Source organism: Numenius arquata, chromosome 5 (assembly GCF_964106895.1).
Source record: "Numenius arquata chromosome 5, bNumArq3.hap1.1, whole genome shotgun sequence".
NCBI lineage: Eukaryota > Metazoa > Chordata > Aves > Charadriiformes > Scolopacidae > Numenius > Numenius arquata.
The window spans coordinates 4,936,423-4,955,632 of NC_133580.1; the positions used below are offsets into that span (position 1 = coordinate 4,936,423).

A 19,210-nucleotide genomic window follows, 5' to 3' on the forward strand; every position below is an offset into this window, starting at 1 on the left:
GCTTGTTAGAGCTGGACATTTTGAGAACAGAAGCAAAATTGTCCTCTGCTTCAGTGACTTTGGTTCAGATGAAGCAAAGCTTTTGCTGAAGAAACACATATTGTGTCCTGAACCACCTGATTTGTGTGAAGATTCTGTTTATGTAGTTGTTTGTGGGTAAACGTAATTTCTGTTTGAATGACACTTGTGTAATTACCTTCCTTAAACAATATGAAACTGTAGCCAGTGAGTATGTACAAACCCGTGCCAACGCGTGATATATCAGCTATTTACTAGGTTGTTCCCCAAAGAGAGAGGTTAGCCTTTAAATATATATAATGGTAATTTGCCTTACAGCTGCGTTGGATGTTACCAAATACTATTTCTGCTGTTTTTTTAATAGTAAAATAGTGGCACTTAGAGAGCACTATCCTGTGTCAAGACCTATTGTTCTATTAAATGCCCAAGAACTGCGTAAAAGGAAAAACAAATAAATCTGCTGGTTCTTTAGGGCAACACTTGGGTTTTTTGAGTAGGTATCAGGTACATAAACCAAATCAGTTTCAGGTAGAGAGAAGGAAATGGCCAAGTTGTACGTGATTAGTAGGAGTCTCAAATAGTCTGTGTAATTATTGCTGGCTCTCTGGAGCGGGGTGCCATATCTTCTGAAGGCTTCTGTCTGCTGGTTTTTGCTGAGCTGCTAGTAAGCATTCCAGAAATAAGTGTTCTGGTATCAAAAAAGCACATAGGCTTAAGAAATCTTATTGTCAAAACAACGACACGTAATAATTTGTATCTTTCATTTAGTAGGATGTGAAGTAAGAATGAAATTTAAAGGGGGATTTCCCGATTGTGAACTGTCTTTGAAGTTTGGGCACCACAATCTAAAGGAATGGGCTCACTGATGTTATCAGTTGTGATGGATGGTTTCCCATTGCGCAGTTTCTGGTCCTCCTTGGAAGCCAGATTTAACAAATGTGAAGTCATGGAGAGGAAGCAGCAGTAGGTGCTCCTAAAAACAAACAGCAGAGTTTCCAAGACATTGTCATATTCTTTTTCTTTGCCATCTCATCCCAGCCCACCTGGCTCTCCAGAATTGTTTTACTGGTTAATGAGGCTTCCCCAGCCTTATACTCTTCTACTTTTGTGGCTTCAGTTCTTCTTTAGTCACTGTCTCTGTGCAGCCGCTAATCTCAGCGAGTCCTTAAGAAGCTGATGCTCAGTCTCACTGTAGGAATGAGCTACTGGATGCAAAGGTGCTCTTTTATCTTCATATGTATACAAATGGCTCTTGCCATTTACAGAACTGTGCACAGTAATTGTTTTAAAGTAACGTATGTGAATCAACGTGTGCATTTCAAATGAGGGGATGCTTAAAAGAGGAAGGTAAACACAGAGGGTTGCTCTAGAAAACTGGGGGATTTCTTTTAATGGACATTGTCTCACAGTGGTTTGGCCGAGCTGCGCTGTGTAGACAGTGTGATGTTACATGACTCCAGATGTGTCCCTGTTGTCTCACATACGACAGTGACTTTCTTTGGAAGAGATAAGTAAGGTTAGACATACAAGTAGTTAAAACTATAGTTCAGACTTATTTTTGCTGAGTACCTGAGATTATTCATTTTTGCTGAATGGCTGAGTTGTGTGAGACAATATTTGGGGGGGTAGATCTTGTTTTTTGAAAATCTCCCTGGGGAGCTCAAAATTCTTGTTTATGTATTGTTTTTACCCAGATGAAATACGATGGAAAGACTTTCCTCTTGGGAAACTCCCAGGTCAGACAGATGACCCTGATGGTCTCATGTTGGATAATTATTCCATGATGTCCCTGCTTGATCAACCAGTGCGAGATGAGTGGAAGTCTCCCAATACAACGTGAGTAATGGTGTGGACAGGACTTTGCCCCTGAACCATGAAATGCATTTGTCGCTTTGTGCCTTGCACTACATGATGTGAAAAATTAAGGATTTCCTTTTTACTTCTATTTGACTCAATAGTTTGACCCAAATATCTACTACTAACTACCTCTAATATCTACTGACTGCGCTTCTCGTGGATTTTTCAAGTGATGTGTGTGTGGAAGGACCCTTGCAGTGCTGGTGTAATAGAGTAACAGTCTGCTCTTCAGACTGTGCTGTCAACTTTCAGAGTTGTCTGAAGCTGTTAGGAAGATACAGTGTGCTGATCCCTTAGAGTTACTAGTCTGGAAGTGCAGAATTTTTAAAACAAGGTACTGAAAGCTGGTTCAGAATCTGCCTGGTGATGCTGCTGGGATGAATGACTTTAATGGGAACAACTGCGGCCTTTGCAAATAAAGTGTTCAGGGCTAGACGCCTTGGAAGTCCTTTAGCCTCCCCCAGTGTCAGTTTTCTCAGACTGCCTAATCCTGTATAGGAAGGAGGAGTCCCTCTAAAATGCACAGTGGTTTGCTGAAGCACTTTGAGGTGCGTTAGTGGGAAAGCCTGAAGCTGAGGAGAGAAGGTGGCCACAGGAGGTTGTTGACTGCAAGTTACTTTTCTAAGGCCCAAGGAAGGAATTGCCCGTACGTGACTGGGGTGGTGAATATACTGAGAGTCTCTCATCAGTGATTGCAAATGTGTCTCTTTTCTAAACTCGACATGCTGGAGGGAAGGGATGCCATCCAGAGGGACCTGGACAGGCTTGAGAGATGGGCTCGTGCAAAGTGCATGAAGTTCAACCAGGCCAAGTGCACGGTCCTGCACCTGGGACATGGCAATCCCAGGCACAAATACAGGTTGGACGGAGAATGGCTGGAGAGCAGCCCTGAGGAGAAGGACTTGGGGGTGTTGGTGGATGAGAAGCTCAGCATGAGCCGGCAGTGCGCACTGGCAGCCCGGAAAGCCAACTGCATCCTGGGCTGCATCAAGAGAAGTGTGGCCAGCAGGTCGCGGGAGGTGATTCTACCCCTCTACTCTGCGCTTGTGAGACCCCACCTGGAATACGGTGTCCAGCTTTGGAGTCCTCAACACAGGAAGGACACGGACCTGTTGGAACGGGTCCAGCGGAGGGCCACAAAGATGATCAGAGGGATGGAGCACCTCTCCTATGAAGACAGGCTGAGAGAGCTGGGGTTGTTCAGCCTGGAGAAGAGAAGGCTCCAGGGAGACCTCATAGCAGCCTTCCAATATCTGAAGGGAGCCTCCAGGAGAGCCGGAGAGGGACTCTTTGTCAGGAAGTGTAGTGACAGGACAAGGGGTAATGGTTTTAAATTGGAAGAGGGGAGATTTAGACTAGATATTAGGAGGAAATTCTTTACTGTGAGGGTGGTGAGGCACTGGAGCAGGTTGCCCAGAGAAGTTGTGGATGCCCCATCCCTGGAAGTGTTTAAGGCCAGGCTGGATGGGGCTTTGAGCAACCTGCTCAGGTGGAGGTGTCCCTGCCCATGGCCAGGGGGGTTGGAACTCGATGATCTTTAAGGTCCATTCCAACTCTAACCATTCTATATGCTTGAATTGGAGACTATAGTACATTTCCTGAGTAAGGTGTGTGTCGCTGCAGTCCCAGTTACTCGTCTGATGGTTAATCCAGCCTGAGACAAACTCTTTTCCTTGCCCTCTCCCACCGCAACAGGAAAATCTTCCTGCTCTAGTCTGACAGTACGCTCACATTGGTGATGGACACAGTCAGACAGAAGTTATTGCTACCTGTATTGCTGTGACAACTCACCAGCATCACAGTGAAGCTCTAACAGTCATCCTTCGAAGCTGAAAGAATATACTCAACATTTCCCTCTCTCTGCATTTGTCTCCTTCATCTTTTCCCATCATCGAGTCTGAGAGCTGCTATTTGTAATTGGTCCCATTCTCATTCCCTTCTGGGAATGTACTTTTGTTTTGAACTCCTTGGGTCATTTGCACTGTCTGAAAGTTACGTGCAGTGTCATAATTGGCAATCAAAAATATGATTTCCATGGTATCCTTTGAGGAAGCCCAGCTTGTCATCCTCCCGTGTTCACTCCTCCTGCTCTTTCTAAAAGAAACCACTGCAAGGATTGTGAGATACTGCTGCGTAGCGGTTTGGAAGTTACTAGCACAGCCTCAGCAGGCTTGAAAACTCGGTTTCTATGAACTGATCCTCAGCCACAGTGTGATGGTGTTGCCCAGTGACCTTTTCAGAGCTGCAGGTGGTAATTTAACCTCAGTAAAGGAATAGAGGTTGTCATGGAAATAATGGTAGCATTCTGTAAAGCTCTAGTTAGATCATCTCTGGTACTAAATGAAGCTTATCCAGTTAAACCACCCCATTGAAGACGTTTTAATAGGGCCATTATTTCACCCTTTGAAGTCAAAGGAACTTGATTGCTGTAAGCTGTCAAATCAATTTCATCACACACACAATAGGAGACTGCTTTATATGTATTTTAATCTAAGGAACCCTTCAGAATATAAAGGAATGGCAGTTATTTTCTTTAACACTTGATGGGATAACTTTCTGATCAGTGATTCTTTCCCTGTACTTGATGGGTGCAATCTAGTAGCTTCCAAAAAACGTGAATTAGTGACAGTTGTGCAGCCTGGTGTGTTGCACGGGGAAGATGTGCTCTTGCACCTATTCATATTTTCACGTGTTCAGAATTGTCTTCAGATTAGCTTCCAGTTCCAAACCTTCCAAAGAGCAAGGTTTCCATTCTTCTCCATCCCCTTGGTCATCCTCCCTAGGACTAGTCTGCTCTTTTGTCAGCTCAGGCCTGCTGGGAGGGTGTCATTTCTGCTTGATTCATCCAATCAAAATGTAAAATTAGCATCTCAGATATTGTTAGCTAATCAAAAAGAAACTATCCTTTCATACTGCTCATCTTTCTGATGGTCCAAAGACTTAATGAAGCCCTCGGTTCCAACACTTGGAGAGACAGGATCAAACCTGCCTCTCTTTATAAAAAGAGAGGTTAAATGAGTTATCCTTTTTGAGTCCTCTTGAACGATGTTAATCACTGACATCGGACACAGGACCTATGCTTTGAGCACTGCATGAATTTCCTTTCAGACTTTGAAGAGAGCAGGTAACCATTTGTCTTCTGATAGCTTATCATCCCAAAAAGAATAGTAAATCTATATAGATGCAAAAAACCCGCTTTGAATCAGCATGGGAGCCCTTTGGTGTCAGCCAGCCATGAATCACGTTTCTTGCAACATGTTCCATGCTGGGAATAAGGCAAATTCCTGGAATTTGCAGCTCTGCTTCTAGTCTGCAGAGCCCCGGCACTCCCACTGTAATCACGAATGATAGAATACTTGATCTCAGAGACTTTAAACGTAAAGCTGTTTGACTGAATGTTTAGGTAGGAGGGATCACTGATAAGAATAAGGAGCTGCAGCAGAATTCTAATTGCCTGCAGTAATCAGTACCATTTGGTGTCTAGTCAGCGGGCTCTGACAAGAGGTGGGAGGGGGTTTCTTACTGTGATCCTGGTTGGCTCAGTGGATTTTTCCGTGCACAGTAGCTGGAATCATCATTACGGAGGCTGTAATGAAGTGTGTGTGGAGTAGCGTGATTCACTCCTCTGGCTGGTTTGCAAGCTGCTGCTTGAAACCAGCTGCAGCATGTGCCCTTTCTGACTTGGGTATTGTGGGCTTCGGGTGTTCTATTATCCCAGTCTATTTCTTGGAGTGGTTTCTAGAGTAACAGGAATTTAAAAAATCACCTAATGATTCCAGGCTCTGCTCTACAAGCAAAGGAATTCCTCTTGATATAAACTTTATATCATAAAGGAGCTAGAACTTGGCCATGCTAAAGTCTGCTCTCTGAAAATCCACAGCACTTATTACTCAATTCACTTGTTAATAAAAAAATCACTAAAATTGCTAATAAAAATCACTAATAATTGCTAATTATTAGCAATCACTATAATTGCTAATAAAATTGCGATAAATTGCTAATAATTTTGCTTTGGACATCAACAAAATCTTTGCTAGTGTCAGCAGGAGTTAAAGTTAGTGCTAGTAGTGAAGTGTGATTAGTTACAGCTTTACTCTGAGTGTGGAAACATCTCTGTTAAATTAAATTTAGAATAGAATTAAGAATGTAAAATTTTGGTTGAATTATCATGGAATGTAAGCGCATCCCTCTTCCATTCCAAATACCGTGATACAATCGTCGAATAAGCCAGGCTGGAAAGGACCTCGAAAGATCATCTGGTCCAACCTTCCGTGGGAAAGGGATCAAACTTATACAAACTCCATCCTTGCCAAATTCCTCTTATCTAATAGGCTAAGCTTGATAGAGGGAGAGGTAGCGCAAAAGACCCCCAGAAGAGGGGAAAAAAAAAAAAAAACCACCAGGCTTTTCTATTTCTGGATTCCTGAGAAATGTGAATATTTTTGGAGAGAAAACAGCAAGCAGAAACTACTGCTATGGTGCTGCCCGGTTTCTGCAGCTGATGTGCTTTACCAGTGTTTTGTTCTTGCTGCTTTTATTCCACTCCTTAGGTGGTAAGAGCAGCAGTTTGGGAACTTTTTTGGCAATAACTGGGTGCGCCTGGGTCCTGCTGCACCTTCAGCGTTATGTTCTTTTTCTCCTCCTTATCAAACTTTGACATTTGTAGCTGGTTTTGTGACGCGCAGTTGTTGCGGTGAGTCATGTGAAGCAGTCCAAGTCTCGGCAGTTTTACAGCACCAGCAAGCAGGAGTTGAGTGTGATAATTAAATCGTGACTTGGTAAAGCTTCCAGTCTGTCCCTGACTTAATATCACCTCCGATGACTTCAGAATAAATGTGATCTAATTCTTTGGATCTGGAGGGCATCTAAGGGTAGTAGGAAAGAGTTTTGGGTGACAAAACTTGTTAGGGTTTTTGTAAATCCATTAGATGTCCAAAATGGGTAAGATTTCTGGGTTTCCCAAACTTGCTTTCCTTACCGTGCTTTGAGAGCAAAGCATCACAGTGTCCTTAACATGGAAGCTGGAGCCGTGGTTCCGGGAATTCGGATGTCCATGACGGTGCTTTGAGATTCTTGCTCCAATAGTCTGCAAAGACACATCTTTAAAGGATCTTGAGGGGAAAACAAACAAACAAACACAAACCAAACACCCACACATCAACAAGTGCATCTAAACACAAGGCTGACCTTTGGCTCAGCCGGTGTCTGATTCACGAACTGCTGGCAGGTGGGAGGGTAATTGGGAACACTGTTCTTCTCTGCTCCTGGCCTTACTTGTGCCTCTGCTTTTGAACATAGTTGGAGACGGGCAACTCAGAGCTTTGATCTCAGCTGGTGCAAACACTTCTACGTACTGGAGCTGATGTGCAGCTAAATCTGGACCTAAAGAGCATGATGCACGCTCTGGAAGATCTCCTAGGATGTATTCATCCTCCCTTCTCCCTGAAAGTTAATAGTCTAGGAAATATGCATGGCTTTTTTTAAAGGCCTCTTTCTCATAACGAACTTGTCAGGGGTATTTTTCTCCCCTCTGTGCTGTAAAAAGTATTGGAAAGTCAGATTTGGTCATAAAAAAACCTACAACATGAAGGTTTAAAAAAAAAAACGCCTAGCCGTAGAGTCACTCTAGTTTTAAAACAAAATGGGAAAAGTATTTATGCTGCTAATTAGATACCGAAACGGCTTCCAATAGTTACAAATGAACCATTTTCTTTATTTGTAAGCTGTTTGGAATGCACTGTTTAATGACTTTTCCACAGGTGAGCTATTACTTATCCATACTTCAGGTAATGTTCTCTAGGTTTTACTCTCTAGGACTTATTTATGATTCCGTTGCTTGCAACAAATTAGAATTAAGCGATCCTTGCTTCTGGGTATGTGAAAAGAAGCAGTGAGTCACACAGAACAGACGTGGCTGTGGGGAAATGGGAGCTCAACCTGTGTGTACACAGAGGATGGGCAAATACTTTGCTATAGGATAGAAAAACCTGTCAGCCAGTTAAAGATTTCTGAGGGGTTCTTGGGCTCAAGGCTTAACTGAAGTATATAAATTTCCAGGAATTTGTGCTCTGTACCATACTTGTGTAACCGTAATGGGAAATTTTGCTAAAGACCGTAGAATCACAGAATAGTTCGGGTCGGAAAGGACCTTAAAGAACATCCATTTCTAACCCCCCTGCCCTGGGCAGGGTCCCCTTCCACCAGACCAGGTTGCTCAAAGCCCCATCCAGCCTGGCCTTGAACCCCTCCAGGGATGGGGCATCCAACCTGTTCCAGCATCTCACCACCCTCACAGTAAAGAATTTCTTCTTGATATCTAATCTAAATCTCCCCTCTTCCAGTTTGAAGCCATTACCCCTCATCGTATCACTACATACCCTTGTAAAGAGTCCCTCCCCATCTCTCCTGTAGTCCCCTTTAGGCACTGGAAAGGGCTATAAGGTCTCCCCAGAGCCTCCTCCAGGCTGAACAACCCCAACTCTCTCAACCTGTCCTCACAGCAGAGGTGCTCCAGCCCTCTGAGCATCTTTGTGTTCTCCTCTGGACCCAATAAAACAGGTCCACGTCCTTCTCGTGTTGGGGGCCCCAGAGCTGGACACAGTACTCCGGGTGGTGTCTCACCAGAGCAGAGCAGAGGGGCAGAATCACCTCCCTCGAGGAAATACTTAGCACGAGCAAGAACCTTGGAATAAGTTGGGTTATCTCCAGGAAACAGCATGCTGTGTGCCAGAGTATTTGCCTACACACTTGGCCATGGCCCCTACCTTGACCTGGAGAATTAAGCTGCCGGTAACCAGAGCAGAAATGTTTGCCAAGGCACACACCTCCTCTCTTCCTGGAAGAGACAAACCTAATTTGCATTATAAATTCTTGCTCACGTGTGTCAAAACACTCCTCTTGATATCTGCTAATGGGCAGCTGGAAGGACCTGGGTTTTTTCCAGTCTCTTTGGTGCTTTTCTTGTAGGTAATGCTGAGTTAGTTGGTGCTTGCGAGGATATGAAAAAACACGTGACATTAAGGAATTCCTGACAGAGTGGTTGGTGTAGATTGATTGTTCGCAGTTTTACGGTTAGGAGGAAGCTGCTGTTTCATTTTATAGTGCAAAGCAGGAGATTGCCCTGGAGAGAATTAGATCTTTTCTGCAATGCCTGTCCTGGGGGCAAGGGTGGAATTTCTGTGGTGGCGCTTTGCAGAAAGGCTTACACTCATGTTGCCATGGAAGTAGCCATCAGTGAAACCAATTACAAGGGCTGGTTTAGAAACCATATTTTGCTTTTAAAAAGGAAGGGGAAGCCTGAGCCATAATGTCTTGCTGTTAAGGGTGAGGGTACCGTTCACTTTTTACCAACAGCATTCTGTTCTCTTCGTGCGCCGTAGAAATAAGAGGAAAAGCGATGATGTACGTGATGTAGCTGAGTTCCCGAAGAAGTGGCATAAGAGCTGATTTCTGCTGCAGTGCAGCGCCTCGTGGTTGTGCTACAGGAGCAGAATGAGTCCCCACGAACTGCTGCATTGCAGACCTGCACAGAGTGTGTTGCCTCTTTTCCGTGGAGCACAGAATTACTTGTGCTTCTTGAACTCCTACTGCAGAGAAAACCAAAGCAATCTGTAAAGGAACGGGGTCTTGCCAGCCCCAAAGCTCAGCCACTTCTTGGGTGGAATATGGTAGCAGCTGAGACAAGCAGAGCAGAAAGGCAGTATCCTGGAAGCTTAAAATAGCAAAGGTCACAGCAATTTCTACTCCCTGTAGGCTGCTTTTCTTTTCATATTGTCTTGGAAATAGTCTTCTGCACAGATTGCTGCATGCCTCTTCTTCATGTTTTAATGTGAATCCATTTTAGCATATATTGAATGGTGATATTGCCATAGAGATAATTAATCGCTTCTAGGAATTTGTAAATTGTCTTGAAACTTGCTTTAATCAGAATTTGCTGCTGTCATTTTTGAAGAAACTTCATTTTAAATAATGTCAATGACAAGATTTATAATTGCTTTTACATGACTCTTGTGTAAGTTACAACACCTTCTTGTCCAGGACGTGCCTCAAAAGAACCTGAGGCTTCACTTCAAACGATTCTTCCTCTTCAGACCTCCATGGCTTTGTGGCACAAAGGTACCGCTTCAAGGAGTTTTTCTGGCCCAAAAGAAAGGAAAAAGAGGAGTCAAACCCCACTGGCAAATCCAGAAGGTGTATTAATTTTAATTTATTGTTGTTAACTGCTTTTGATACTGGAGAAAAAGCAAACCTGGGGGAAAGGAGCATGGATTGATGGCGGCTGGAGGCAGGTTTCCTCATATTTAGGCATGAACGGGAGCAGGGAGAGCTGACAAACCACTTCTCAGGACAAACTTCTGTTCCGTAATTGCCAGAGATGTGGGGATGGAGAGTGGGATGGAGTAGTTGCAACAGAATCTGAAAGACCTAGAACCTTACTGCTTATTTCAAGGAAATAAGCACGAAATTAGCATGGCACTCTGGGTGATTTTTATACTAGAAAAATAGGGATGAGTTGGTGAGTAAAAAGGTTCGTTCCTCCTTTTCACTTCTGCTGGGGTGTGACCTACCTCAGCTCTCCTGCGTTGTCTCGTATCGAGCAAGAAAGTTTTGGGTTTGACCTTAAGCTCTGTCTGTCCCTAAACTTGCAAACAAACTGAGATTGGACTCAAAACATTCTCTAAACATCCATGTTCGTTTGAGCCCACAGCAGGATTTTGCCTCCACTCTTCTGTACCCTCACAGATTTAATACGGATTTAACACTGACTTTTCAAGCGAGTGGTGGTGAGATGCGCTGCAAAAGCTGAGTTGTGCTCCCAGAACAGAACTGCTGGTCCCTTCCTTGAATGGAAGCAATTAGTGTTAAGCTTGGGGTTATTTTTCTTTGGAGGTTTGTGGAGTCTCCATCCTTGGAGACATTCAAAAGCCAGCTGGATGTGGGCCTGGGCAGCCTGGTCCGGATGAGCCGGGCAGGGGGTTGGACTGGACAATCCGAAGGGGTTTCGTCCGACCTCTGTCATTCTATGAAAATATCTCTGCTCGTTTCTCTTCCTGCTTCCTCAATGAAAACTGATAATAGCAATAAGTTGTGAAAGTAGTTTTAGTGATAACCTAGAAACTCACCGAGAAGAAGCCTCCACATGTAACCACTTTTGTCCAAAAAACCAACTAGTTGTCACACTAATTTGAGGTGTTTGTAGAAACAGTCAGACTCTCTCGTCGAATCTAATTAGTGCTCATTTTCAGGAGGAGTATATTCGAGGACATAGAAATTAACCAAAGGGCCTGGGATTAGGCAAAAACAGCTTCGTAATACGTATGTTTTATTGTGTGTGGTTTTATTGTTTGTGGTTGTGCTGTCTTAATCACCCAGTTCTGGCTACTCGGAGAGCAGATATGGGAGTGTTTGGGTTGTGGGTTTGATTTCATTGTGAAACTTCTGTTCACCCGACCGTGTTTGGAGTCTTACAGCCTACAAAAGAAACAGATACATCTCTTTTTTTTTTTTTTTTTCCTCGTTTCAAAGGATGATAATTTCTTTACTGGCTTCAGAATTGCAAATCTCTTAATCTGTGATTGACTGGGGGAAGAAAAAGTCTTTAAATACCTTTTTATTTTCATGAAATGGTAGAGTTCTCATAGGTTAGTGAGTATTCTGTTGTCCTTTCACCTCTGTTCTTTCCAGGCCTGCCAGTAAAACCATTCCAGCAAGCAGGTCACAAGCAGCAAATAATCTGTCAGACAAAGAAAAGTCCGTCTCTCCCGTTGGCGGATCAAATTCGATGCAGTCTAGATCTAACTAATTGCCCGATTAATGCTTCCTTCCCTTATCGGTAGCGCTAAGTTCCTTTGGAGGAAGGTGCCTGGGCTGCATTTTGAAATATGATTTGGTGATGGGGAGGACCGATGGGATATTGATTGCAGACTAAAAAGTTGCAAGCCAGATGTATGGATTTCAGTGCTTCCTTGCGCAGGCTCTGGAAAAAGCCAGGGGAAAGCGTTGCTTTTGCCCTCTGCCCCCAGTAATTGCTTTTCACGTGGCTTAAGATGCAGCGAGGAGCGATTGCAAGAGCTTCCTCTATGTTCCCAAGCCAAGGAGGTGGTTTTCTTGTTCTCCTCCTGTGCTGCTTCCAGTTGGCTGGTTTTTGGAACAGTGTAACGTGTCGTGCAGCTCGTGTTACTAGAAAATACCTGCGTGGAATATGAAAAAGCACAAACCAGGCCCAAAAGTAAGACGTGTTTCTGCATCTCTACGCGTGGGTGAAAGGGGCAAACAGCTTCTGCCACCCAGATCGCACCTGGCGGGAGGCCAGGGAGAAAAGGCTCAGAAAGAAACATGAGGAAAACCTCTTGTTACCGCAAATAAAAAGGGGCAGACCCTGATTTCTTCCTGTAGCTGCGCCTGGAAACGAGCCGAGTTTCGTCAGGAGCGTTACAACAACAATTTGTTCGTTCTTCTCATTGCCCTCATGTAGTGGCTTCTCCCTTTGCCATGGGCCATGTGGCATCAGAAGGGTTTTCTGGCTTGCCCGGAGCAGATTTTCTTGGCTACTTTTCATGTAGAAATTTTGTCCTCTGTCTTGCAGGTATGAGGGTTTTCTGCTTTCCCTTCAAAAGGGGTTTGTAAGGGCTATTCCAGAAGGGGTGTTCGCTATTTATTTCTTATTTGATGCTTCCCTCCAGCTTCTCTGCCTGCAGAGAGCTGTTCTGCCGGGCTCGCTGTAGGGATACCCCGCTATGGTATGAGAGATTGTGAAAATTTGATGCTTTACTTTGAAAATATCCGTTAGATGCTTGGAAGAAGCATCTGCAGCATAGGCAACGGGACACGTCCTTTCTGAAAGCCATGGCATCTTTGTCTTTCTCTCTGGCTCCACAAACTTGAAGCAAATGAAGGTAACGAGCTGCAGGAAGGGTTTCCTGGAGCATGGAGTTTGGTGTAAATTTGGAAAAAGGGCTTTGGAGAAGCAGAACCTCTTGCTGCAGCCCTAATTCACCAGGTCCACAGGTGAGAATGGAGCACTTGGTGATCTTAGGATGCATTTAATCCGTGGTGTTCAACATCTGCCTGAGTTCTGCCTGCCTTGTTTGAGCTCTGTGCTTCTTACTAATTAGTTCCTATGAATCTGTAGCTAAATTTGATTATGTACGGGGGAAAACAGGTTTCGGCTGGCAACCTCCCTTGCCGTTTAAAGATGAACTCAATCTCGAGAGACAATCAAGAGCCCATCTCAGTTCCTGTGTTTCACTTCTTTTTCTGCTTTTGTTGTCGTTTCTGGAGGTTCAGAAAATTGGAGAATGTGCCCTTCCCTATGCCGAAAGCAGCAGCCTGGCTGTCCCGCAAAGCTTGCCCTCACAAGGTTGCTGGAGCAGTCATTTTGTGTTCTTTTCCCTGCTCCTGTGTTTATCCCTGCCCCTTGTCACACGGTTTGGCCTCTTGTGGAACCCTTTACACACAGTTTCTCTGCTTCACCGTCAGATCTTCCCAAAGACAAACCTGCTCTTTCCAAAACAGAATAGCCTGAATCTCAGAGAAGGAAAATAATTCAAAAAGAGCTGAATCCAGCACAAACCAGTGAATTTTGTCACGTGTTTAGCTGTCTTTGCAGTTATACTGGAAAAAAACTAGTGGCAGGCAAGTGGCTGGAGGACAAAGTAACAGCGAGGATGGAAAAGGCACTTTCTCCCGTGAGTCCCAGGTGATGAAGTGCTGTTTTCTCTGCTTGGCGAGACTCTGAGAAGCAGCTGATCTGCTGGGATGGGCTTGCTCTTGGCAGCCTTCACGCTGTTGTCAGTCTCTGTCCCCTGTGTCCCTGTCCTGGGAGCGACAGCAGGTCGGTGAAGTCAGGAACGAGGAGGAGGAGCACGCACCACACGGGAGGAAGAATTCCCCTGAATTCAGGCTGGTTTCCAGCAGCCGGAGGAAGGACAGTGTTACACTGGGGAGCGATACTGGGGTGTTTCTGTGTCAGCGCTGTCTGCAAGGCCTCTGCCAGGGTTTTGTCTGACCAGCGGGGTGTCTAAGGGGTGTTTCGTGACCTTCAAGGAGAAATTATCCATCTCTGAGGAGCACCCTCTGCTCCAGAGCCAGTTATTCCAGCACTGGCCATTGGGAAAAGGTGTTGAGTTTTTCGGTGTATAGCTTGAAGCTGCTGTAGAAATAAACCTTTCCAAACGTCTCGGTCCGGTTTGCAGAAATTGTTTTCTGTCTTTGGAGGTTTTTGGGTTTTGTTTTAATGTGAGGCAGAAGTTCCTGCGAAGCTTAGATACCTTGGAAAAGCTTGCAGTTCCCCTCTGGTCCCCGAAGGTTGTGTTCTGTGGTGGGTTTTCTGGTGTGTGCTGGGGATGTGTGTTCTCAAAGTTTGTGTTGAGCGTTGCTGTGGCAACCTCTGAAGCTTGGAAAAGCTGCTCTTGTCCTCAGGCAGACGTTTTTCTTTCTTTGTGATAAGCATATGTGCTTTTTGTTTACTCCCGGTGTCAGTTTTACCTGCCAGCAGGGGCAAATTGGGCAAATAATGGCCATTTGGAGAGTTTTCCGAGGGTGGAGCTGGGGACGTGCGGTCGCTTTAGGGGATTGCATCAAAGCCGTTGCGCTGACATTTCCAAAAGGGGATTCGTCATTGAATGGCCGTGGTTAACGACTGGATTTAGTTGTCCTGAGGATGAGATGCGTGAGCAGGTAGGTGAGAGGGAAGGATAATACGTGCTGATGGGTAACGACGGTGAGTAGGCGGGGAATATATTCTTATCCTGCAAGATGCTGGGCTGTAGCTGGGGGTGCGTGAGCTCTGCTTGGGCATAAAGAGTAGAGGAAGTGAAAACCATGCACAAGACAACCCGATTTTCCCTTTTTCTCCTTCATAATGTCAGATCCCAGGTTTCGAGTGGATCAGATCCTAGGTTTCAAGATTTGTTTTATTGATAAAATTTAGCCTTTGCCTTCACCGTTCTCATATAATGAATAGAAATGATAAAACAAACTGAGGGGGGATCTGATCAATGCTTATAAATACTTAAAGGGTGGGTGTCAAGAGGATGGGGCTGGTCTTTTTTCAGTGGTGCCAAGGGATAGGACAAGAGGAAATCGGCACAAACTTGAATATAAGAAGTTCCACCTAAATATGAGGAGGAACTTCTTCGCTTTGAAGGTGGCAGAGCCCTGGAAGAGGCTGCCCAGGGAGGTGGTGGAGTCTCCTTCTCTGGAGACATTCAAAACCCGCCTGGACACGTTCCTGTGCAACCTGCTCCGGGTGGCCCTGCTTTGGCAGGGGGGTTGGACTGGATGATCTCCAGAGGTCCCTTCCAACCCCATGTGATTCTGTGAAACCCTCACCTGACCCGTTTAACAACAGGGGAGCGACTGAAGTTCCCTCACACAGTAAAACTTTGGGTAGGGAAAGGTTGACATTCGCTTTTCTGTTCTTTGAGCCTTATGTTTGACAGCGCCTTGTGTCTGGGAACACAGTACAGGGGGTTACCTGGCCCTTTGTACGCGGTGATACCAAGTCGTCGTCGTCACCGTCGTTTGGGGGATCTCCGGGGGCTCAGCCCGAGCTGGGTGACTTCCCACATGAAAAGGGATTTTACGCCTGTTTGACAGAGCCGCCTTCTAAAATTAGCAATTCCTTTGCGTGCTGTGGGTGTCGCCAAACAACAGCTTCCCCTAAAGTCTCTGCAAACGCACCGGTTTCTGCGCGAAGCCGTAGGAACGGCTCCTTTCCGTGCGCAGAATCTGTGGGCGCTGCAACTTTTCATTTCGGAACTAGAATTTAACAGGTTGAAAGTTAAACGAAGTTTAAAAACAAAAGTACTTGGGTGATGTGAGCTTCTACATCGGCTGGGTGCTTACGGGCTTTATGTCTCTTCCTCCCGCAGCGCTGCAGAACTGAATATTCCTGGGACGGGAGGATTGTTGTGGACCCAGAACGACTTCCATAAAATAAAAAGCGGCCTCCAACTTTTCTGAGAGAGCAGAGAATTCCGCGGCTCTCAGCGTTGCACAAGATAAATGGCCTGGAAGAACTAATGGTGATGGGGAAATAGCCACTCCAGGATTTTTTTTTTTTTTTTTTCTTGAAGATTTACTGATATTTTTTTTTTTTTCACCTTGTAAAAATGACTGTTTTGTAAAGGTGGGGGGGTTTAAGTTCCATGTGTAGTAACCATCGTCTCGCTTAACCACTATCGTGAACTTTGGTTGTTGTTTGCCAGACACAGGGGGAGCACTTTGGAATCCCTCAGCGTTCCCTAATTTTTTTTTTCATGGTTAATAAATACAACCGACTGAAGGGAAACCTCTGTGCTGGATCCTGTTTCTCCTTTTTCACTCGGGTGTGCTGGAAAAGTGTCCCCTGGTCCTCATGAGCCGGGCTGTTGAGCCCTTCCTGTTTCAGTGACTCTAGACCCCAGAGAAATTGTGGCTGCCCCATCCCTGGAGGGGTTCAAGGCCAGGTTGGATGGGGCTTTGAACAACCTGGTCTGGTGGGAGGTGTCCCTGCCCATGGCAGGGGGTTGGAACTCGATGATCTTTAAGGTCCCTTCCAACCCAAACCATCCTATGATTCTAATGTTGTCTCTTATGAGTTTGCATGACTTTGTGAGGAGAAGATGGTGCCACCATTTCCATCTTTCACATGAAGCTTCAGGGCCCCAGCCCAGTTACAGCCTGGCTGAGCGCACTCTAGAGCATAAATGGCTTCAAAAATTATTTTTCTCACCATTTTTTTCACGCGGTGATCTTGAGGCCACTACTCTCTTGTTTTTAATTAAAGTTCTCTGCTTGATGTTATTTCTATTCATCATTTTGCTGAGGCTGATAACTGGTGGGGAGCGCTGGTGGGATTCCTGCAGAGATGGGCTTGAGCACCGTGTTGGAAAGTTGTTGAGAGAAAGGACTTCCAGCTCGGTTTTCCTAAGTTCAGTTTTCTTTACCTGGATTAAAGGTTCTTGGAAATGGGAGGCTTTCTGTCAAAAACCAGAAGTTTAAGCAGATATTTCCGGCAGGACTCCTCAGTGAGGATTTGTCGGAGCGTATCTGCTACAGGGTAAGACAGAGCTTTGCCCCGAGTCGAATAATTTGCAGTATTTACAAACCGAACGGGAAGGGGCCAGTGCAGGATTGCGAAATGGGGTATTTTTAGTTCTTTAGAGCCACTGCTGGCGTTACGGGCTAATTTTCTGGAGAAAGAGATACAAAAAGGGCTGTATAATTTTAGGAGTCCATTGGATAGGACTGAACTGCAAGTTTAGAACTTAGGGCTGTGTCTCTAGGAAAGGCTTAGCTAAAGGTCCCTAATGTAAGAAGTATTATTTATTTCTTTTGATTTTTTTTGTCATCCTGTCCCACTGCAGCTGCTCTTTACCAGGCGGCCCGAAGTTGTTTGAAACGGGGGATACGTCGTACGCTTCCTTCCCTGAAAACAAGCAGCGCTAATGTGAAAGAAAACAAACTTCTCTTTCTGTCAGGAGGGGTTTTTCATGTAAAGCCCTTCCCCTTTCCAGTATTTTTAGAAATGTCTCCCTTTACCCAGCAGCTCCTCGGCTGTTACTGGGGGAGGGGGCAAGCTTGAAACAAAGGAAAAGCAAAGAAAATGGGAACGGCTGGAGAAAAGAAATAGAAACGTTTAGATTTTTTACAAAGGGCCTTCTCCTAAACCAACAAAAGTGTGAAACCGAGACATTTATGTATTGCTTTGTCGAGGATTAGGAAACTTGGTGTTTGTTTGATCTGATTAATTCACAGGAGGAACAATTTTGTAGCTGCTTTTCTCCGGGAAACGCCCCTGTTACTGTCAATAATGCGTATAAACGCGCAGATAATCCCAACGCTCCAAACCGGCCCCATCGAGGGACTTCAGGAGCCGGTAAATAGTTACTGTGTTTGGTACCTCTGAGGTCTGTCAACGTAAGCAACAGTTCAGCCAGGAAAGGGTGATGCTGGCAAAATACAGGCTACAGAGCATTTTTATTTTTATTTTTTCTCTTTATTAAAAGTTTACTCAGTAAAATTTGTTTTCAAGGCGCTAATGACTTTCTTTGCCAGAAGCATCCTCCGGGTGGGGAGAGGGACGGCAGCGGTGGCGTGTTCCTAAATCACTTGGTTTTTCCTTTGCTGCCAGGCAGGGATTCTGGAAGGGAAATTGATCTCCCCAGACAGACCTTCACCGGCTGGAAAAATAAAAAAACCAAAAACCCTCTCCAAAGGGATGCTACAGGAAGGATCGGGGATAGAAGCTGGGATTATACGGGGTAAATCCTGCCAATGGGAATTGCAGTGGAAGTTCAGGCCTGGGGCCGCTGCTTTATGGCCTGGGACCCCTTTTTTTAATTTCTTTTCAGTGTAAATAATTGGACAGAGCGGTGGAACCTCATTGGGATAATTTTTTCCTGGCTGTTCCAAGTCTTTAATATTGTGTTTTCTCATTCCCAAAGGCAGCTGCTCCGACAGGGACCTCAGCTCTACCCGGGGTTTAAGGGTTTGGGGAGAAAACTTGGAACTGTGGCATCTAATTAGCAGTTGTTTTCAGGAGCAGTACACTTAAGGGTGTAAATTAAGCACAAACAGCCTGGGATTAGGAAAAAAAAAAGCAGCTTTTAAATGCAGGTATTAGATTGGGTTTGTGCCGTCGTCTGAATCGCCCGGGTCCTGGCGGTAACAGGGAGCAGAGAGAGAGAGAGAGAGAGATGATCTTTGTGCATCATTTTCCTTTCGTTCGCTTTATTCCCTCCCTCCCACCCCCAAGTTAAAGCCATTTGAGTCAAAGCAACGGCAATAATAACAATAAACGACGCCGTGTCACCTGCCCCACGGGCTGGGGAACCACCAAGCGGTTAAATAGCAAAAAGAAAACGCGCGTAACGGAGATTGTCCGAACAAGAGCCTGTGTCGGGACAGCGGGACCTAAAGAACACTTTTCTTCCTCTTGCTTTTTAAAGAAAATTCAAACTCTTGTCCCGTTCTTCACAGATTTAAGCACAGATGGAAAATCTGAGCATTATGTATGATTTCAGAATCTGGGTATTTTTTCAGTAAAAAAACCAACTAAAAATACTGCCAAATTATTTGGACAGATCACAACAGGTGTTTTGGACAAAAACAGCTTTTTGGGGCTCTCGCCTGAAGAGGGTCAGAAAATCAAAAAGCAGAAACCAATAATCCAATGGCTCTCAGTTTTATTAAATAAGCAATTTTATATATATATATATATAAAGTATAACATGTTTCATATTATTAAATAATTGTGCAAACGTTTCACACAGAGCGGGCGGGGGGCGGGAGGGGACAGGTAACAGCCTCTATTCTTTTTAGATTCTTCTCTCAATTCTTTTAATACATT

At 44.9% G+C, this 19,210-nt stretch overlaps 1 protein-coding gene across 1 annotated transcript in view; it reads left to right on the forward strand.

Moving 5' to 3' along the window:
• The window catches only part of LAS1L (LAS1 like ribosome biogenesis factor), a 30,122-nt gene extending 13,461 nt beyond the window's left edge, over nucleotides 1–16,661 (forward strand). Inside the window, exons 12-13 of the mRNA XM_074147549.1 lie at nucleotides 1,713–1,854; nucleotides 15,750–16,661. Coding sequence (XP_074003650.1) covers nucleotides 1,713–1,854; nucleotides 15,750–15,840 — 233 coding nt within the window. The 3' untranslated portion in view covers nucleotides 15,841–16,661. The remainder of the gene's footprint in view (nucleotides 1–1,712; nucleotides 1,855–15,749) is intronic.
• The last annotated feature ends 2,549 nt before the right edge of the window (nucleotides 16,662–19,210 follow it).